The sequence below is a fragment of the Vipera berus genome (assembly GCF_964194415.1).
Source record: "Vipera berus genome assembly, chromosome: 6".
NCBI classification, from domain to species: domain Eukaryota; kingdom Metazoa; phylum Chordata; class Lepidosauria; order Squamata; family Viperidae; genus Vipera; species Vipera berus.
The window spans coordinates 52,678,103-52,700,627 of record NC_138208.1 but is presented as its reverse complement, the minus strand read 5'-3'; the positions used below and the strand labels follow the sequence as shown (position 1 = coordinate 52,700,627).

General features: G+C 36.6%; 2 protein-coding genes across 4 annotated transcripts in view; one reads left to right on the top strand and one right to left on the bottom strand.

The window, feature by feature from the left end:
• TMTC3 (transmembrane O-mannosyltransferase targeting cadherins 3) overlaps positions 1-868 on the bottom strand; it is a 47,087-nt gene extending 46,219 nt beyond the window's left edge. For 2 of the 3 annotated variants that reach the window (XM_081331648.1, XM_081331649.1), the window contains exon 1: positions 687-856. The gene's annotated coding sequence lies outside the window, so the exon portion shown is untranslated. Of the gene's footprint in view, positions 1-686 lie in introns of all 3 variants that reach the window. The other variant, XM_081331650.1, reaches the window with a different exon arrangement.
• A 247-nt stretch (positions 869-1,115) lies between these two features.
• Positions 1,116-22,525, top strand: part of CEP290 (centrosomal protein 290) — a 63,680-nt gene continuing 42,270 nt past the window's right edge. Inside the window, exons 1-16 of the mRNA XM_081330627.1 lie at positions 1,116-1,514; positions 4,855-4,975; positions 5,061-5,138; positions 8,844-8,913; positions 9,578-9,624; positions 10,395-10,538; positions 11,376-11,429; positions 13,239-13,259; positions 13,570-13,722; positions 14,527-14,709; positions 15,348-15,437; positions 15,526-15,648; positions 18,041-18,164; positions 18,874-19,046; positions 19,953-20,115; positions 21,665-21,765. Of these exons, the coding sequence (XP_081186753.1) occupies positions 4,874-4,975; positions 5,061-5,138; positions 8,844-8,913; positions 9,578-9,624; positions 10,395-10,538; positions 11,376-11,429; positions 13,239-13,259; positions 13,570-13,722; positions 14,527-14,709; positions 15,348-15,437; positions 15,526-15,648; positions 18,041-18,164; positions 18,874-19,046; positions 19,953-20,115; positions 21,665-21,765 (1,626 nt within the window). The 5' untranslated portion in view covers positions 1,116-1,514; positions 4,855-4,873. The remainder of the gene's footprint in view (positions 1,515-4,854; positions 4,976-5,060; positions 5,139-8,843; positions 8,914-9,577; positions 9,625-10,394; positions 10,539-11,375; positions 11,430-13,238; positions 13,260-13,569; positions 13,723-14,526; positions 14,710-15,347; positions 15,438-15,525; positions 15,649-18,040; positions 18,165-18,873; positions 19,047-19,952; positions 20,116-21,664; positions 21,766-22,525) is intronic.

Below are 22,525 nucleotides of genomic sequence, written 5' to 3'. Positions count from 1 at the left end.
TAAATTTTGCTTATAAACTATCACTTCAGGATACCCAACTGCCTATGCCATTAAGTAATTAATGCATGTAGAGATATTTCTTCATCCCACTTCCAAATCACTCAGGTGAAATTAAGAACTATGCATCTCATTAGCAGACTTCATACACTTTTAAATTGGGTAAATAATTCTGTTTAATACACTAAGACAAGTACACACAATCATTACAAAATATAAGCGATACACAAAATTTGGAAAGACAGCATGTTCCACGCCTAGCAAAAGTCATACTTTTGCCAAAGAAAGAAGCAATAAATGTAGCAGGCAGATCAATTTCAGTAGGGCTTTAATCAGCAGCATCCAGCCTTGGCCCTTCAAAGTGAACACTAACAGTATTGCATTGTACAGTATATGAAGTTGGGCCCGTATGAATTATGCAGCTAAGTAACACTTAATACATCTATAGATTCTGCAAAGCCCACAAAGATACCATTACAGTACCCAATTCAGGTCTTTACAAACGTCACGTGTGAAGCCTGCTAGCCTTTTTGGAAATTAATAACAGGGAATCGTGTTCACCTTAAAAGAGAAACCGAACGCAACCTACAAAAGATCAAATAAAATCGTCCCTTTCGGGCTTAAACTTCACATTTGACGGACAAGTTCTGGTGTTTTCCTTCTCCGCGTTCTTTTTCTTTTCCCATTACCTTTGCACGGAAGATCAGCACGCGCGTTAAGTTACCCAGCTTCCCAAAAGATCCTCATACATTCTGTCCCCACGTGTTTCACTCCGCAGGATCCTCTACTCGGGACTGCCGCGGATGAACCCCTTTCCCCGCCCTGACTTACTCCGCAGCAGCTTCAGACTTAACTCGCCGTAAGACCCCCCCCAAATCAGAACGAATGAACAACCGGAGACTCCCTCCTCAATTACGCATGCGCATGCATTCATTCTCTGTTCCCTGTAGAACGCTCGACAAGGAGGCTTTCGGCCACTCCCCCCACCTCCCTCTTCCCAGCATTCCAAGCGGCGGATATCGCAAAGAGTTTGTCTCCAGGTCGGTGTGGGGCTGTCTGGGGCGTGTAGTCTTTCCTACGACGCTTTCCCTGCAAAGGGAAATACTTCGCTCCTTAGTATTGAGCTGTCCATGCCTTTCCCTTTCCCGTTCGCGCGACGGTCCCGTTAACTCCGTTCCCTAAGGAGCGCGGGTCTCTTTTTATTGCCTGGCATTCATTTGTCTACCCGTGCTAGATTAGCGCTCTCCGACTCGGAGCGTTTGTAAACGGTTCGTCGAGCAAGGCATTTTGGGACTCGGAGTTTTCTTGGCGGACTGCCCTCTGGGCATTGTAGTCCCGCGGGAGGTTTGATCGGGCGCTCGTGCCAGTGGAAGCGTATCCGGCCTCTTGTGAATGTGGGCGAGGGTTGTTTTTTATCACGTTGCTTAGCAGCGGCCGTCCCCACCTTAAACGACTACGGAAGTCAGCGAGGGAAGACAAAGGAAAGAGGCTGAAGGTGGGAGGAGAGGCGGTGGAAAGTAAGCGAGCCAGCGCAAGGGGCGGCTCGGGGACCGGGGAAAAGACTAGTCGGGGTTGAGGGAAGGAGACCGAGTTGACGCTGGGATTACGCCTGCCGTCCTCCGGTTTCTGACCGAGCCTTTCTGATCCTTTGGGATACTTAAACCTCTCTTTCCGGGAGGAACAGCCCTTGGCAGGCGAGATAGGGTGGTTCCTTACGTGTCTTAGCATGCCTTTTAGGCCGTCCAGTCCTCTGGTGAAATAAACTTCGCAGAATTACAGTTCGCTTCGTTAGATAACATGAAATGTGCCCTGTGGTCCAAATACATGTGAAATAAAGGCCTGCGTGTATTCTGCCTCTGGCGGAATGGCCACTAATCTACAATGCTTTCGGCATAATAGACTCTCCCGTAGCATAAATAATCTTAAAACAGCGAAATGTTTTGCGCCACCCCACCCCCTCAAGGCCCAGCCAAGTTCATGGGAGAGAGGAAAGCATTGGATGGGCAGAATAGACCAGATCTTTGCTGGTCTGATCTCATGTTTTCCTTCCTGCACATTATTTGATGAAAAAGGAGAAACAATGGTGTCTTGGAGAAAATGGACCTTTACGTTCCAAAACGTTAAAACATTTTCAATCTGTGAAGAAAAGGTATTATGGAAGCCATGTGGAGAAACATGATCATGACATAAATGAGCACATCTCCAACCTAAGCTTACAATTAAAAAGCTCAGAAAATGATGATAATGAACCAACAAATCAGATAACGGAACATAAACCAGAGGAAAGTGACCCATATGGGGAAGCTACAAATGAAGAGAACCACAGCTTAGTACAAACAAAAGAAAATCTGCAAGATTTTGCCACAACAATGAAAATGGAAAAGATATTTTATCTTTCAGGGCTTCAAACTTAAGCATAAGAAAGAAGATCTAACAAAATGGATTATAGAGCTGCAAGGAGAATCATTAGAATTTGGAAGACACAAAACATACATTCTACTTAACTTTCTTTCCTATTCCCAACAATATTCATAAAAATACAGGAAGAATCCCCTGGCAAGCGGAACATACTGACACGGAAAGCTACATGGCAAAAAGAAGAAGGCTAGAGTTAGATTCAAGAGACTTGATTCGACTTACCAGATGGAGTACTATATGATTAAACACTTGTTTGAATATGGTTAAAAGAATAGATAAATTTTGAATATAAAGGGGCCCTACAGTAAGAGGGATAAGATATATAAGTAGCATAGTATTTTTTATAATATATGAGATGTAAAAATATTGGGATGGTGTATGTGAATGAAAAGTTTGGATATTTAAAGGTAATTAATTTTTAGAAAATTATGACTTGATAAGAATGGACTGAATACTGAGGAGAAATTAAGCTTAAATAAGAATCTTGAAAACAGGACACATAGTGACTTAATCAGATGACTTTTACAAATAGTTGAAACAAGCCGATCAGAAAAGATGTTATATGTGGATGTTATTGTTATTTGTATAAACACAAGAAAAATGTTTATATCCAACCTTGTATGTATTGAAAGTATTAAGAATTATATTTGCTTAATGTTGACAAAGGAGAATACTATTGGAAGAAGAGAAGATCAAAGAAATATATCATTAACTAATACATTGATTATGGAATTATAGAAATTATTATTTATTGTTTTTTAAATATATTAACCCAGACAACATGCTGTTTACTAAGCACTAAAGATAGTCATTGTAAAAAATCAATAAACTATATTAAAAACGTTGTAAAACTTTGTAGAAAAGCAAAGCTGCTTTATGTGAGAGGAGTCTATTTATTACTCATTCACTCATTTATTCACTGATTCATTCAGTTATGGAATGCTTACTGATATGAAGAAAAAATGAAAACAAAAGAAAGCGGGAGGGAGGAGTTGAATGGAATAATCCAAAAGCTTGATGACTTAGAGCTATAGAAAGTTTCCTGTCCTGGGGGTTACAATTGCTTGTTGAGCAGTGCACTGCTGCCTATACCGCAAAAAGTAGTAGAGCTCTTAAGATGTGAACTAAATTTGATTTCATTTATATTTAAATTTTAACACATTAACATTTGTTGTATGGCTCAAAATGGCACCGTAATTTCAAAGCCTTACACTGCAAGGTTGACAGGTTTAAGCATGTCACAAAACTGAAAATATTCTATATGGTTATAATATGCACATTCTTAGAAATAATCAATTGAATTTAATAGTACTAGTTTACAATAGAATTAGAAATAGAATAGAATAGAGCTGGAAGGGACCTTGGAGGTCTTCCAGTCCAGCCCCTGCTCAAGCAGGAGAACCTATACCATCTCGGACAGGTGACTGTCTAGTCTTTTCTTAAAAATCTCCAGTGATGGAGCGCCCACGATTTCTGGGAGTAACCTGTTCCACTGGTTGATTGTCCTCACTGTCAGGAAGTTTCTCCTTAATTCCAGGTTGCTTCTTTCTTTGAGCAGTTTCCAACTATTGTTTCTCATCCCCTCTGGTGCTTTGGTGAACAACCTGACCCCTTCTGCCTTGTGACAGCCCCTCAGATACTGGAATACCGCTATCATGTGTGAAATACTGCTATGATGTCTATCAGTTTAGATAGAAACAAGATTGGTAATCCTAGTTTTCATAGATAGAGACACATAGAACTAATTTGTGCAAAGGAATTTTTGAATCTGTGGCCTTCCCAACTAGAAAATTCCAAAATATTAAGGATAATTGTTCTGAAATAGTATTTCAGATATTGTAGTTCTCTCTTGCATTCATTCACAATCTGCCCCAAACTTTATGGTAATCAAATCTTTATTAATATGAAGATTAAAAACAGAATTAAAACAAGGAAATAGTAAGGGAACTCCTTAACATAATATCAAGTCCAACAAGTAGAATACATACAAAAACTGAAATTGGATCATTTTCAAATTTTCTTATTAATTTTTACAGTTGCCCCCATCTCAACTTATGGTATTCCTAAGTGAGCGTGTTGAGGACCTATACACGGAAATAAAAATATTTTGGGTGCATAAATAAAATTTTTGGCTTTTAGTCTTAAAATATTTAACTCCTTGTATCTAGTAACATTTCATTTGAGAGCCAGTGTGGTAGTTAAGGGGTTGGATTAGGAAAGGCAAGATGAAGTTCTATTCCATCCTTGGTTAATGGAAGCTTAGTGAATGCCTGTGGACCAATAACCACTCAGTCTAAACCTGCCTCACGGAATTGTTCTCAATGGGGAAAGTACTGTTCTTAGATGTAATAGCTTACTAAATAAAAATGCTGTAAATGCTATACTGAATAATTCTGGTAAATGTAATGAAACCTTTTCAATGTGATTAATTTTTTTCAGAAGTAAATGAATATTCAGGATGGCACCTATTTTGGAATGGAAGAAAATTATGAGAGTAGATCCTGATGGTTTGCCTCGTCAGGAGGAACTAGCAGATGGTTTGTTTGAGACTGTGGCCAAGGTACTTTGCATGATATATTCAATATGTCAGTAATTAAAAGTATTTAATGTGTACTTCTCAAATATTTATATTTTATATATTTCAGGTTGATGGTAATACTTTGAAAGATGAGACTCCTGCACATTTAATTCAACTTTTTAAAATTTCTCAATCATTAATGAAGGTCAGTACTGATATATTGTTAAGATTTCTAAATAACATTTTTATAAACATTTATTATAATACTTTATTTACTTATATTCAATATAATCTTAAGTGTCTAGCAATCATCAAACCACTATGAATACATGAAAAATACTCCCCTCCCACAAAAATACATCACATGCCATCAAGATATCCCAGTAATCCTGTACTAAATTACACATGTGCTGTGCTCAACTCCTATCCCAATCCAGCTTTTGAGGGAAGAGTTAAGTCGTCATGGCCCTCCAGAAAACTAACAGGGTAGGTTCTATAGCATAGATGGTTGCTGCAAAGTAGGCACACCAGATTATATTGTTTAGTAAAGAGGACTGGAATGCACCCACCTTATCACCTTGTGATAACTAGTGCTTTGAATTGCACCTGGAAAGAAACTGGCAATCAATATAAACTCATTTCCCAGTAATCTAACACAGACCTCAGAGTGCCCAGAATTATATGTGCCACTGCATCCTGGAGTAGTTGAAGCTTCCAGGTGGAAGTAAACACTATATCTGTGCTATAACCTGGTCTACATCCAGACTGAAAAGTGTCCTGATAATCTGCTTTTCTTCAATAATCCTTTGAAACTGAGTGTCTAGCCTTTCAACAATTTTCCCTAAAAATTTTAAAGTTGAAGGCTGAATGAAATTTGTTCAACCCTGTCAGATCCAAGGGTGGTTTTTTTCAGAAGTGGGTAGCCTGTTGCTTCTTTTAACTCATCCCTTCTTGTAAACAGGTGTTAACCTCTATTTATATCCAACTGTATGCCATTTCCCAAAACCCTTAACTAGCCAGGAGGAGCATGATGCACAACTCACAGCTGCAAGGACCTTGTGCATTTTCTTAGGACCTGAAAGTCATCCCACACAATGGAGCAAGATTGTGCACTTCCTTCCATAGGACCTGCCCGACAGGAGTCCATCTTAGAACAAATCCAAATAACTTTATCCAACAGATTCTTTGAATAGCCCTCACAGAGGCCTTTCAAGGGCACTCCAGACTCTTATTTACCTAGAAAAGACTGGTTACATGAAACAAGGCCACTGGTGATGTCAATGCTGTAACATTGGATGTTCCTGCTCTGACAACTGATATAAATTGCAGCCATTTTTACTTTGCTTTTAACATGCTTTTTCTTCTGTTTAGAAATTAGGTGAAGGGGGGAATGGGGTGAATGCTTGAGCTCAACTAGCCATAATAACAATGCAGCTCCGTGGGAACTCAAGGACACAAACCAATAACGTTTTGGCAGGCTGAGGAGTTGGGGAGAGAGCCCGCGCTCCGGGCTAATTGGAGAATGTGATTTATGACTGCTTTGTGGGGGTGGGACTTGCAACTTGTTACTTTGTCTCTGGGGGGAGGGAATCTAGTTTTGGGTTCAACTGTGTAGTGCTGATACTTTTGTTTCCTGAATAAAATGTTCTTTAAGGAAGAATTCTTGCCTTGAAGTTCTTTAATGGGTTTCATCTATCGGAACCATGACATGTGGGTTATCTGCAGACACAATAATAAGGAAAGTCCTAATAAAGATTATCACTTGTCCCTTTTTAGATTTACTCTTCTTGGCACCCCTTGCATCATTTTATCTCCTAGAGCTTCCCTACAAACGGGTATGGAGATTGTGGAATCCATAAAGAGAATCCACATTGGCACGATCCAGTCTGAGTCCTTCATTACAAGCTGTGAATAAGGGCTCAATTGAACTATTTACCAGAGCTTTGGGAATAACCCGTTCCCTCTGAAAGCTTATCTTATTCCCTCAGTTGCTTGGACAGGCTAGTTGAATAGGCTCTTCCCTCTTGCGCTGTAATTCCATAAGTAAGCATTGAAATGCATTCTGTTTGTGTTTATACTATTCCTGGAACCTCTAAAATATTTACAGATGTATATCAATAGTCTTGCAGCACTTTAAAAAGTAAACCCACAAATATTACCGGTAATAGAAATGAGCACGGTTTGTTAAATATTTAAATACTGTAATATAAAAACAATTATGAGGCTAGAAGCAGTGAAGAAGGCAAGTGACCTAAGAAGAAAGATTTCCTGAGAAGTGATGAGGAAAAAAAAATTGCCTTTTGCCAATTCACGTACAGTCATTTTGTATGGTAAATCTAGTAGTTGGATGAAAATGGGACAAACAAACTTTTCCATAATAAACAGTTGTTTTGGATTAATAAAACAGCTCTGGGTTGTTGTTTTTTACTTGTATACCTTTGTAGAAGAAAGTATTACATAAAGCTTATTCTTAGATTTTTGGCATGTTTATAACTTGTATCATGAGGCTAAAATGTCTCATGGTTGATATTAGGGGTTTATCTGTAATAAACTATCCTATGATTGTGTGGATCATAACAAACTGTGGCAAGTTCTTAAAGAGATGGGAGTACCAGAACATCTTATTTGTCTCTTGAGAAACCTATATGCGGGCCAAGAAGCAACAGTGAGAACTGGACACGGAACCACTGATTGGTTCAAAATTGGGAAAGGAGTCCGGCAAGGCTGTATACTGTCGCCTTGCCTATTTAACTTATATGCAGAGCACATCATGAGAAAGGCAGGGCTAGATGAATCAAAAGTTGGAATTAAGATTGCTGGAAGAAATATCAACAACCTAAGATATGCAGATGATACCACTCTAATGGCAGAAAGTGAAGAGGAACTGAAGAGTCTCTTGTTGCGAGTGAAGAAGGAGAGTGCAAAAGTTGGGTTGAAACTAAACATTAAGAAAACTAAGATCATGGCATCCGGCCCTCTTAATTCCTGGCAAATAGATGGGGAAGAAATGGAGGTAGTGACAGATTTTATTTTCCTGGGCTCCAAGATCACTGCAGATGGGGACTGTAGTCAAGAAATTAAAAGACGCTTGCTCCTAGGGAGGAAAGCCATGGCAAATCTAGACAGCACACTAAAAAGCAGAGACATCACCCTGTCAACAAAAGTGCGTATAGTCAAGGCTATGGTCTTCCCAGTTGCAATGTATGGCAGTGAAAGTTGGACCATAAGAAAGGCTGAGCGCAAAAGAATTGAGGCCTTTGAACTCTGGTGCTGGAGAAGACTCCTGCGAGTCCCTTGGACTGCAAGGCGATCAAACCGGTCAGTCCTAGAGGAGATCAACCCTGACTGCTCTTTAGAAGGCCAGATCCTGAAGCTAAAACTCAAATACTTTGGCCACCTAATGAGGAGGAAGGACTCACTGGAGAAGAGCCTAATGCTGGGAAAGATTGAGGGCAATAGAAGAAGGGGACGACAGAGAATGAGGTGGCTGGATGGAGTCACTGAAGCAGTAGGCGTGAGCTTAACTGGACTCCAGAAGATGGTAGAGGACAGGAAGGCCTGGAGGAACATTGTCCATAGGGTCGCGATGGGTCGGACACGACTTCGCAACTAACAACAACAACAACAAACTATCCTATTTTAAGCAACATTATTTTATTTATTTTATTTTATTTTAATTCCATTTATATCCCGCCCTTCTCCGAAGACTCAGGGCGGTGTACAAGCTTAGCAGTAGCCTTCATTCTATGTATACTGTATGCCTGCTTATTAGGGCTTTCACACACACCCCAAGTGGCATTATTACAAAGTCAGCTTATTGCCCCCAACAATCTGGGTCCTCATGTTTTGATCCATGTGATTTTATTTTGTTTCCAGCAATTACTAACATTGTTTGCATTTTTTCTAATAGATGAAAAATCAAGAAGTAGAACTGGCTCTAGAAGAAGTTGAGAAAGCTGGAGAAGAGCAAGCTAAATTTGGTAACATTTCTATAGACACATAACATGTAAACATCTTGACCCTTTTGGGGGAAAAATATACAAGCATCAATAGAATGGAATTTCCAGTTCCATAGAGAATTCAGAATTCAATCTTCTAGGCTTCATTGTTTTGCTTTTACTTTGCTGTTAGTTTTGAAATGTTACCTTTTACTCAGTTGGATCTTTCCTGGTGCGATTCCTTATTACAATTAGTTTCAGTAGAAATATAACTGTTTCATTTATTCTGTTATTCTCAGTCAAATAAGGAAACATTGAAAACATACATTTGATGATGACTAATGATGTCTAACTTCTAAAGCTGGGCCAAAAGCATCACGTAATTTCAACTTAAAGTGAATTGAATTTTCAGTTTATAAAATGAAGAAAAAGTTTCTTTAAAATAAATTGAGAGATGTTAATGGTCAGTTGAGTTCACTCATTTTTAATTCTTTGAAAGAATAGATAAATATTAAAAATGGAATATGCAAGGTTCAGTTATGAAACATGGTACCCCTATTATATGTAGATAAAATTTACAATTAAATTTTATTCAAAAGAGGAGCTGTTTTTGATGCTACTAAAGAATGTGATGAGTTTTATTCTAGGTCTCATTTTAGTGTTTTGGTCATTATATTTTGATAACTGTCCTTTTTTATGCAAACAGAAAATCAATTAAAAACTAAGGTGATGAAGCTAGAAAAAGAATTAGAGGTATGTTTAAATTTCAACTAATGTAAAGATTGAATATTACTTTTGAGTGAGTTAAAATATCAGCTTTTAATAGCTTTATGAATCTTATTATTAATTTGTCTAATTTGTATGGCACTGAATCTTCTAGGCTACAGCATGTTGTGAGGCTTGGTTTTCACATTTTACAACTGGTAATTTTAAATCCTGCAATTATTTAATTTGCCCAATATTTTAAAATTTCTGAGCTGGTTACAAAATTACTTAAAACATTGCTACTTTCTTAATTTTTAAATTAAAATAAATAAAATGTATTTGATAAACAATTTATAGCCTTTTGAAATAAAGTATTATCTTGAAAGAATTCTCATTATTTGAAATCATAGGACATATATGGACAATATAAAAAAATAGGATCCTATTACATATTTTAGAAAACTTCCTTGAATTAATTATTAACTGAAAAAATCAGACTCTGGAACATGTTTTAAGTACAATGAAAAGTATACTTGCAGAGAATATGTTGAATCAAAGTAAATATTAATAGTTTGGAATTTGAATTATTTCAATATCAGATAATTTAGTAGTTATTTTTCAGTATAAATTTAACTTAGATCCCAAGATAGATGATCCCCTTAGAGTAAATAGCTAAATCTGATCTTACATTGTTCACTTGCATATTTACTTTATTTCAAAAAGTTTCCATGAGTTTTATATTGTTTAGAATATGTACTTTTTATTTTCCCTAATATAATTAAATATATATAACTAGTTTTATTTTAATATTTGCTAAGATAGCACAGCGATCCACTGGAAGCCGTGATACTCGATTTCTGCGCGATGAAATTCGCCAATTGGAAAAACAGTTGTCACAAAAAGACAGAGAATTAGCAGACATGGAAAAGGACCTAGAGAAAGAGAAGAAAGTTAATGAGCAGGTAAATTATATTAATCTCTACAAAGATTAAAAACTTGTTATGAACAAATTAATGTTGAGAATAGCAATAGAAATTGAAAAAGAGCTAACAATGTAAGATTTTTAAAAACTAATGTAAATTTATATCAACACAGTAGTGATAGACACTATAAACTCAGGAAAACTAAAGCTGTGTAATGAAATTATAAACATATCTATACAGAAGAAGGGCCAATTGAGTCAAATAAATTTACAGATAACTGAATATAAGATTTTTATCTGAAATTCTTTCTCTTATTGGCAAAACTGAATATTATCTATACTTCTGATTTGAAAAATACATCTGATTATAAATACAGTGGGGGGTTTTTAAATGAAGCACTGGAAGTGTTTCAAAATTGTAAAATTATAAGAAACAATCTAACATGCATAGTGAACTGAAAGAGATGCTCTCAAATTTACTAGTTTCAGTAGTTCCTATGTCTACTTTAACAAGTTAATATTTTAGTGCATTATGTATATATAAAAAGCAGTAATTATATATGTGTGTCTGTGGAACTAAATAGAGTTTATTCCCTACATAAGATTGCAGATTGACTGCACTAAATTTTGGAATTGATGAATTTTGAAGACATAATCACTTCTGCTACTGTATGCTTCTGAGAAAATACAGCATTATAGTTTTAGTAGACTGGTTAAACAACCTTTTGAATTGAAATAGAGGGTTTTTTATTTTCAGTTAATGATTTTTATATATAGGTTTTGCAAACGTGAACAATGCTAATATTCCTAGAAAAAGAGACATGTATTATATTAGGATCATTCTATATAGTTTCAGCTAACCAATTTGTCATTCTAGCTTACTCTTCGAAATGAAGAAACAGAAAATGAAAACAGCAAATTAAGAAGAGAGGTTGGTATGCCAATATAATTTGACACAAAATATTTTTTATTCCTGGTGTCTACTTATTTGTTACACCTTGTGTACTTTTGATTTATCATTGCTATTGTGCTTCCTTATTTCCATCTTTCCTTATCTGTGCCATGTATGCTAGACCAGGGCTTTTCAACTGGTGGTAAGTGTACCAACTTGGTACATTAGCACATGGCAGGTGGTACGTAGCCCTGCCCAGCCAAGTGTAGTGGGGGAGGAAATGAGCCAGCGCAGGCAAGGACTTACTGTGAGAGAGTTCTCCGGAGCTACAGAGTGGCCCCACGCTCACTTCTGGCTCACCGCCCTCCCCCATGAGAAAGGAGGAGGAGGGGGTGGTGACAGGAGACGCTATAAAAGGAGGCAGTTTGGGCAGGAGAGGGAAAGAGAAAAAAAAAGAAGCAGCCTTGGGAAGAGGCGGAGTCAGCTCTAGCTGCACCAAAGGGAAAGAAAAAGGAGGAGGGTGTGGGGAGAGGAGAGAAGATCAAGCAAGCCAGCCATGAGCCGATCTACAACTTCTGTGGCAGCCACCTGTGCTGGCAGCAACAAACAGGCAAGAAATGCAGTGGGGGAGGGGTCACCCTCCACGAGGAATGAAGAAAGGCACCAATGAAGGAAGGCAGCATCGGCTGGAGGTGAGGGACGGAGGGAGGGAGGGAGGGAGATGGAGAGTGGAAAGATTCTTATGTGCTTTTGTGACTTTGAAGTTCTGGGATTTGTGCAATGTGGACTTTGTGTTCTTAAGGAATGGAAATTTCTATTTGGCTGATGGCTGATGTCTCATGTTAGCTTCTATTGCTCTCCTATTATTAGCTGTACGTTTTGCTGCAAGGGATTTGGAAGTATTTTTCTCCTGAATGGATTTTGCTTGTAGCATTCCTTTACTTATGAATGGAGCCATTTGGGGAGGCTGCCTTAGTCGGCAGCCAATGCTTACTACTTTTTTTTTCTTCCTTAAGTCCCAGCTGCGCTCCTAACTTTCTAGCCAGTAGCTAATTCTTAAAGGGGAATGTGCTGTTTTAAGCTAGTTCCCTCAATGGCTTGTCTTTTCTGTCTCTGGAGGCTTTTCCTTGTTTGATGAATATATGGAAAAGGGAAAATATGGGGGGGGGTGTATGTGTGTGTGTTCAAATTCTTCCTTCAGAAGGAGATGGGAATGAGAAAGAGGGAGGCAGGGAAGAAGGGAGGAATGGAAGGAAGTCCCACCTTAGCACTTGGCCACCAGCAGCCCTGCCATTGACTTTGCTTGTCAAAAGATTGCAAATGGGGATCACATGACCCTTGGACACTGTGACCATCATAAATATGAATCAGTTGTCAAGCATCCAAATATAAATCACATGAACCTGGGCATGCTGCAATGGTCATAAGTGTGAAAAATGGTCATAAGTCATTTCAGTGCAATTGTAACTTTGAACGGGTTTTTTTTTTGGTCATCAAGTTTTTGACACCTTGCTAGGTGGTACTCAAATATTGCCATATCTTAAAAATGGTACAGTCAGTGAAAAGGTTGAAAAGCCTTGTGCTAGACTTAAGGATTTATAATATCTTAGAAGACAGGCCCTTTAGTTTAATTCAGTCATATCAAATAATTAAAATATTCTGCAATGACAGGATTATTCTTTCAATCTAGATAATTTCTGTTTCAATTTATGGATTTTCTTCATTATGCTTGCTTGGTAAGATAATGTGTATTACTTCTTCCTTTATGTTTTTCTCTTTTCTGTCTGCCTGCTATGTTTGATCTTTTAAACTTCCTCTTTTTTCTTGTTCTGCTCTTATTTGTTTAAGAAAACAAGAATGAAGAAAAAGGTGAGGATTAATGCTAATTAGCGTCTTTGTTCAGTGTATTAGCTTGTTTTCAATAACTGAATTTAAAAATTAGATTTTTTAAAGGTGAAAGGGACAATTAGGCTATCAAGCCCCTGGCTATAATTGTTGCATCAATACAAGTATTTTGGGTGGCCATTTAGCCTCCACTTGAATATATCCAATGAAATAAAGCATGTCTGGTTTATTAGTTCTAGTTCCCATAGATCTACTACCAGTAGCATATTTTTCAATTTCAGAAAGTATTAATACCTTAAGCAGTATCATATTTTAATTCTCTGTTTTTCTGCAGAATGAGCAGCTTCGTCAGGATGTAACTGACTATCAGAGACAACTAGAAACACAAAAGGAAACACTTCTCTCAAGAAGAGGAGAAGAATCAGATTACAGGTCACAGTTATCAAAAAAGAATTTTGAGCTTGTTCAATACCTAGATGAAATTCAGGTAAATTTCGAAGAGTTGCTCAGCAGAACAAGATAATCAAACCTGACTCTAATTTAAAGGAGTGCAGACCTTACTGGCTTATTTTGGGTTCTGTTGGTTTTTGTCTAAGAATAAGAACAAAGTAATTTCATATAAGATCAAAAGATTTGGCATGTTTTTCTGGTGTTCAGGATAGTAAGCTAATGACTGGCAACTAATACATTATTCACTTAAACATATAAAAATATGTTAATTTTAGAAAAAGACATTTTGTAGTTCAAATTGGAGGGACAGAGATTTAGATTGTGCATTTGTGTGATTGTATACATATATGTGAATTACCATATTTTTAAAATAAAAAGTACTGAAATATCTGTAAGGGGAATAAAGGGATGTAAATATCTTCAGGGAAATCAGTAGCATAAATCATGAATATGTAGGGGATGTCTTGCCAATTTAGTACAATCAAAATTAAACTAGTGGAGGCTTGTCCTATATGGGGCAACTCAGAAGAAAGTTTAATATAATGAAGGGCTTGGTTGTTAATTAGAGCATAGCATGTCAGCCCATCGTGCTAGTTAGAATATATTTTTTCAGGTGCCCTAAAACATGCCAAAATCCATATTTTGTTTCATAAACTAATTGTAATTATTAGTTTTATGGTTGGATGTCCCTGCATTTAAGAACTCTGCTGATGATCAAAGTTGTAATTGTTATCTTTTAGACTTTCTTAGGGGACAATTTAATATAACTTGATCAATTTAAGAATTGCTTCTTATACCAAAGCATACATTTCATGGAAATATGTCTGTTTTACTTTTGTAGAATTTGACAGAAGCTAATGAAAAGTTGGAAGCACAAAACCAGGAAATGAGGAAGAATTTAGAAGAATCTGTGCAAGAAATGGAGAATATGACTGATGAATACAATAAAATGAAATTTATGGTGCAACAGTCTGATATTGCTATGGACCAGCTAAGAAAGGAAAAGGAGCAATACAGATTACAGGTATGAGGCAACTTGTATACTTAGAAGCAGATATAGAAAGCATTAAAATTAGAGTAAAAGTAAAGGTAAAGGTAAAGGTTCCCCCGCATACCCGTGCTAGTTGTTTCCAACTCTAGGGGCCGGTGCTCATCTCTGTTTCAAAGCTGAAGAGCCAGCGCTTGTCCGAGGACATCTCCGTGGTCATGTGGCTGGCATGACTAGATGCCAAAGGCGCATGGAACACTGTTACCTTCTCACCGTAGTGGTCCCTATTTTTCTACTTGCATTTTTACGTGCTTTTGAACTGCTAGGTTGGCAGAAGCTGGGATGAGTAACAGGCGCTCACTCTGCTACGCAGCACTCGGGATTCGACCCGCCAAACTGCCGACCTTCTGATCGACAAGCTCAGCGTCCTATTTAGAGTACAAAGGATCAAATGAGTAATGTTGATTTTAAGAGTGCTAAATAGTACCAAATTTGAAGTTTCATTTACAATACATTTGCTCATGGCCTTATCCTTTGAAAAAGATATTAGTATATTTTACATATAAATTTTAAGAAAACTACTAGATTCCAAGTATGCGTATTGCAAAATTCCCATTAATAATTAGTCTGTCGGTAGCTTATATTATGAATTGTATCTCAATGGTAACATGCAGGTACATGAGTTGACAGAGCAACTTAAAGCAAAGAATGAAGAAGATGACCCTCTTATGGCAGCTGTAAATGAAAAAGTGGAGGAATGGAAGGTATTTTGCAACTAACATTAACTGTATTTTAGCAATTTGTTTTGTTTTGTCATCATTAAGATTCTTTTTGTCTCCTTTTACCTTGCAGAGAATTTTGGCTTCCAAAGATGATGAAATAATTGAATATCAGGAAATGTTGTTGACTATGAAAGAGAAGCTGAAAATGGCCCAAATGGATGCTGACAAGAGCAATATTCTTGCCCTCCAGCAGGTATCCACACATTTGTGTGTTAAATAAATATTCACGTTACTAGAAAATATAATGCAGTAATTATCATCACAACCACTTTTGTATGGCCATATCATAGAAACTTATTTTAGAGAGCTATATTTATCTATGCAGCATTTTGAATATTTTACCACTAAATTCATTAACTTTTAATAGTTTTTTTCCATAAAATGTGCTATATGAGCTTTAAAATCTGTTAACGTAGCTCATTGAAGGTGAAGCTGAAGACAACAAAAATGTTTGATAGGGAAGTCATTACCGTATTTTCTGGCGTATTAGACGACTGGGCGTATAAGACGACCCCCTACATTTCCTGTTAAATTATAGGGTTTGGGCTATACTCGCCGTATAAGACTACCCCTCTTCCAACGCACATCAAGTAAAAATTAAAAAACATCAGATTTGATTTTAATATGGTAATTTTAATTCAAATGCTTATGACATGCAGGTGCTTAGTAGGAAAACTGTCACTTATAAACATAAGGCTGTTTGTCATCAAACATGTAAACATAAAACAGTGCAAGTGGATTAAATAATAATAATAATAATAATAATAATAATAATAATAATAATAATAATAATAATAATAATAATAATAATAAGAAGAAGAAGAAGAAGAAGAAGAAGAAGAAGAAGAAGAAGAAGAAGAAGAAGAAGAAGAAGAAGAAGAAGAAGAAGAAGAAGAAGAAGAAGACGACCTTGGAGGTCATCTAGTCCAACCCCCTTCCTAAGGCAGGAAACCCTATACCATTTCAGACAAATGGCTGTCCAGTCTCTTCTTAAAAACTTCCAGTGTTGGAGCATTCACCACTTCTGGAGGCAGGTTGTTCCACTGGTTAATTGTTCTAACTGTCAGGAAGTTTCTCCTTAGTTCTAGGTTGCTTCTCTCCTTGACTAGTTTCCATCCATTGTTTCTTGTCCTGTTTTCAGGTGCTTTGGAGAATAGCTTGGCTGCCTCTTCTTTGTGGCAGCCCCTGAGATATTGGAACACTGCTATCATGTCACCCCTCACCCTTCTCTTCATTAAACTACACATACCCAATTCCAGCAAACGTTTCCTATTTTCCTAATTCACTTTTTCACTTTTCCTAATTCACTCTAAAGCTTTCCCTGCGCAGAGCCTTAAGTAACACCAGCTGCCTGCAATTAGTGCAGGTTCGCATCCCACCAGGCTCAAGGTTGACTCAGCTTTCCATCCTTCCAAGGTAGGTAAAATGAGGACCCAGATTGTTGGGGGCAATAAGCTGACTTTGTAATAATGCTGCTTGGTGTGTGTGTGAAAGCCCTAATAAACAGGCATATACAGTACACAGAATGAAGGCTATTGCTAAGCACATTGGTTTGTGCTTTAAATTGTAAGCCACCCTGAGTCTTCGGAGAAGGGCAGGATATAAATGGGATTTTTTTAAAAAAAGACCAAATGGGAGATCTGCTCCAGGTTTTCCAGCCAGCCCGACCAGTTCCTGAGTCAAATGTGTCCTTAGAGCTAAGCCGCTGCTCTGGCTGCTGCCTTCCCCACCTGCCTTTCAAGTTGGGATATACTACAGCTGCTCTTCAACTTTAGAAGGAAAGACGCCCAGACCCCAGCCTGTAAAAAATCACAGACTGCAGCTTCTTCTCCAATTGGTCCCGCTTTCCCTGCGCAGACTAAATGGGAGATCCGCTCCAGGTTTTCCAGCCAGCCCTGTCCCTAAATTTTCAGCACCCGGCGTATAAGACGACCCCTGACTTTTGAGAAGATTTTCATGGGTTAAAAAGTAGTCTTATACGCCAGAAAATACGGTATATGTTTTGGAAGTAAATTGCTTCCTTAATTTTAAACTTTTGAGAAGGGATGGAATAGGAGAAGTGAGGCATTGCACAGTTCCTTTTTGAGTAAGGAGAAGTAGGGGAAGCAGTTTAATTACATGGCCTCAATCACAATTATTTGCTCGTCTCTCTCTAACTCTTCCAATGATATGTTCCCAACTCTTGTCCTCTCCCTTTCAATCTCATACCAGCTTTTCTGCACATAAAATTCTCCCTGTAGCGGTGTATTGTCTATAGGAGGGCTCATGGTAGTCATCATGTACAAGTAATGCATTAGTTTATCCTGAATTTATGATAAGCTTAAATACATGTACCTCATGTCTATTTAGAAGAAAATGAAATGAGAGATATCATTTAGCTGTGATTAATTTAGCTGACATTGTCATGAAGTTGTAAGCTGTATATTTTATTTTTATTTCTCTGCTTTATTTTTTGCTCCCTTTGCTTATCCTAGATAATATCTGAACTCTGTGTTGTAAGTACTTTTGTCTTTCTGTTGACCATTTTGGTGTACTTTAAGAGCATGTTACATGTGTTATTTATTAAATACAAAACTACTTTTTAGGGTGTGCAAGAAAGAGACCGTCAGATCAAATTGCTCACTGAACAGACTGAACAGTATACAAAGGAGATGGAGAAAAATGTATTGATCATCGAGGACCTGAAAAGAGAACTCCAGAAAGATAAAAGTAAATATTTGGAATAAAGTTATTGATTGAATTTACAACCAGGGTTTGATTATAGCCTTAATTGCTAGTCACGAAGGGACATTGGTAATCAGTTCATGTGCTGACACTTAGTTATGAGTAATATTAGGTGGAATTTTGAATTTGTTTGTTCAGAAGGGAGGATAATTTTTTTCTGAGTCTATACCTAATAATGCATTTAGGAAGATATTTCAAGATAATTTACTCATTCTCTTGTTTCACAAGCATATATTATATATATATATATATATATATATATATATATATATATATATATATATATATATATATATATATATATATATATATATATATATATATATATATATATATATATATATATATATATATATATATATATATATATATATATATATATATATATATATATATATATATATATATATATATATATATATATTCAGCTTTCCATTCAAAGGCTTTACTGGCCATGTATCAATAAAGTTTTCCAGAAGTTGTTGCTTTTTTATTTCATTTGTAAGCCTGGATTTTATGTCCCTGACTCCCTTGGATTAAAATTTTATAGTGGAAGGGAAGCTGATTTTTTTAAAAAAGAATTTACTGATTGTTAATTTTCTATTCTATTTTTACTTTTAATTTCACATATTGTATATATGTTTCCCCATTCAATTCTATATTGACTAATTAGACATTTATATTTTTATTTCAGGTGGGCTATTAGTTACTCATCAGGATCGTATTGGAGAAATGCAAGGAAAATTACAGATGCTGGAAGAGAAAATCAAGGAAACCGAAAGGACAGCAGAACTTGCAGAAGCAGATGCAAGAGAAAAGGACAAAGAACTTATTGAAACTCTGAAGCGAGTGAAAGATTATGAAACTGTATGTCTTTTGATCAGAGAGAATATCTTCCAGGCAGAAGCAGTCAATTTTCTTAAAGCTGAGAGAGGTGTTCCCTTCCCAGTAAGGGGAGGTGTACAACAGCTCCTGATGGGACAGGAGTTGGGGAAGTATTGGGCCAGAAACAAGTTCAGGAAAATACTTTTCTTATGCTATTCTTTTTTCTGTTTACTTCACCCATTGTTTATCTTTTATTCTTGTACATGCTAATCCAGGGGTGTCAAACCCAATTTCATTGAGGGCCGCATCAGCATTGCAGTTGCCCTCAGGGGGGGTGGGGGGCGTGGCCAGGGGGCGTGGCCAGAGTACGTATGGCCTACTGGGTGGGCGTGGCCAGCTCTACATCGTTCGCATCAAGGGTGCCTATGGGGGCCTGGGCAGGAGTGGGACAGATCTGAGGGTCTCTGGCAGAAGGGGGGTCTCTGGGCCAGGACCAAGGCAGTGGAGGCCATTCCCTGACTGTTTCCAGGATGGCTTCGTGGGCCACATGAAACCACTTCGCGGGCCAGATCTGGCCCCCGGGCCTTGTGTTTGACATGTCTGTGCTAATCAATTCACTCATTTCATTATAATATTCATGCAGTTACACCTTGCATACCATCCCTTCTCTGCACATACTACATCTACATCTATTTTTAGCTTGTTAGGTTTACATTTAATAAATGCATATAAGCAGGTAAAGGAAGAGTCTTTGTCCTGGAACTTTTCTCTATATCTCCTTCCATATTTTATTTGCTGGCTGAAGAATATGCTGAAACTGAGTTTGGAAGATAATTAATGGACTTAAATCATAAATCCAGTTTCTCAGATATTTTATTATATTTTATATATATTTCTTGATATTCAATTGATAATATTAAACTATTTTCTAATCTTTTCTTTTCCAAGGGAATATATGGCCTAGAAGATGCTGTTGCTGAAATAAAATGTTTAAAAAAACAACTCAAAATAAGAAATAGTGAAATTGAATCATTAATTAAAGAAGTTAATAAAGTTGAGTTTAAAATCAATGATCTTCTTGATGAAAATGAAGATCTTCGGGAACAGTTAGGTATGACCACATCAGATTTATTAGATAAGGTGATACTTAAATAATATATTTAGCATATTTTCATTACCTTGTTTTCTCCAAGATTTTTAAAGCTATCTTGAGGAGTTGAACTGGTACGTTCTTCATATGCAAATTTGGGCAACATGTCTTCTGCTTGTTCGTAGAGAGATTAAAGCAATTTTAAATTTTGGTCTGGATTTTAAGGGCATTGAGAAGGTGCTTAACAGAATGACACTTTTATTAACATTGGCAGTGTTATCAAATAACCCATTGTGGATGCATTTGCAGCATGGTAGGAATTGGGAGTGGAATGAAAAGTGAGGAATTCTTTAACCATATAGAGGGATTTTTTTTCCTTTTGATTTTGGTCTTTATTTTCATTTTATTAAGTTTACATATTGTTATTAATATTAAGAAGCACTATATCAAGTAGGTCAGTTGGATTTTTCCAAATTTACTTCACTGTATGTGTGTATACACAAACGTGTGTCTATGTATGTGTATGTAAATGCACAAGTATGTGTATTCTATATGTGTGTACACACACATATAACATCTGTTTGTTTAAAATGTTCAGTTGGATAAAACAGTGAATCATAGGACAATCACTTTTGAATCAGTGGTTAGCCAAGGTCATGTGATCATCTTTCCAAAGTTGCCTCCAGCTTCCTACAAGGAAAGTCAATGGGGAAGCCAGCAGAAGTCAAAAGTTGCTCCCCTTTCACTGATTTTTTTTCTCCATCTGTGGTCACACTGTTTCTTTGTTAGGGTAAGGAAATATCTCTGAAAAAGACCCAACCAGTTATGGGTGTTCTATTTTATGTGTGTGTTTATGCGTGTGTGTGTGTCTGAGTGTGTGGCCCCCAAAATCAAAAAGGACACATGGAGTTGCTTCTAAGCAGTTTCCTTTATTCCTCACCTATGGATAGAAGTCTTGCCAAAATAAATAATTACATCGTTAAAGATATATTCTCAGAAGTTCTAGGGAGGAACTATACATATGTACACACATATACATATATACATGTATGTACACATCCACATACATATTAAGAATTAAGATTATTTTCTTTTTCTGCATAGAAAACAAATACACATAAATACTGAGAGAATATTTAGCTCAGAGTTTGTAGGGTCTTTGGTGCTGCCTGAGCTTGGTGGTTTTCTTGCAGATGTTTTGTTACCAAACTAAGTAACATCATCAGTACTGTATCAAAGTCAGACAAAACCAAGAACCTAATAATAAATGGTTAAGTCTAAAAGAACTAGCCCAGTGCTGCTACTATGATGAAAGGGTGGTCTGTTTTTGCCAGGTTTAGTAAAAATCTGCATTTTCAACATAACTGAATTTAGAAATGAATATTGGAGGACAAAGAAAATGAATACAATGGCTGAGTATAGATACAGTACTCAGTATAGATAGTTAACTAAAAAAAATGAAAAGTGTCAAGTTCCTATGTGGGAAGTGCATCTTTCCATATCATCCAGTCCAGCAATTTCATAATCAAATCTACAAATAATCTCTAATGCATGCTCTGTTGCATTTTAGGGCTTGATCCAAAAACAATGATTGATTTAACTGAACTGAAAAATAGCAAAGCATTAAAACAACAGCAGTACAAGGCTGAAAATCAAGTCTTACTGAAAGAGGCAAGTAATATTTTTCACTTAATGCTTTTCATAAAAATTAAGGCACAAAGAGAAATAATGCCATTTAAATTCAATGCAGATTGAAAGATTAGAAGAAGAAAGAGTTACCTTGAAACAACAAATCCGTAAATTGGCTCAGGAGAAAGGAAGAAGAGCTGCAACTTTAGGTAAGCTGGTACTTATTTTTTTTAAAAAAATAATGTAATGAGATTAATAATTGGTTTTTCTATCATTCCTGCTCAATCAAATAATATTTTCCAATACTTAGGAGTCAGACTATTTAATTCTAAATAAAAAGTCACTCAGAGTCACTTTGTATAGCGAGATGGGTGGCATACAAATTTAATGAAAAAGAAACATTCTTAGTTTTATTGAACATGTTATAAGTATGATATAGACTTTCATTGCGAACATAGTATTTTCCATTAAACTATATGGAAAAGAATTTGCTAAACGTTAGTACTGTGTCTGATCTGTTACTAAATGTCTTTTATTTAAGTAGTATTAGTTCTGTAATCTATATCAAGTTAATCAGTGTTGATAGTTCCTGCTTCTGCTTTATGTGACTGTTCACTTCTTTTACACAGTGGGATAAAAGTTTGAACTGCTATCTTTTATACAATGTTGACATCTCCTGCCAATCTAAGAGATTCAAACATTGAGGATTTTTTACACTTTCTTTGGTGAAGACTATTTCTCAACTTTTGCTTCTCAGATCCTCCCTAAGTTAATTTTGTCTGTAAAAATTTTGTTCCAAGTA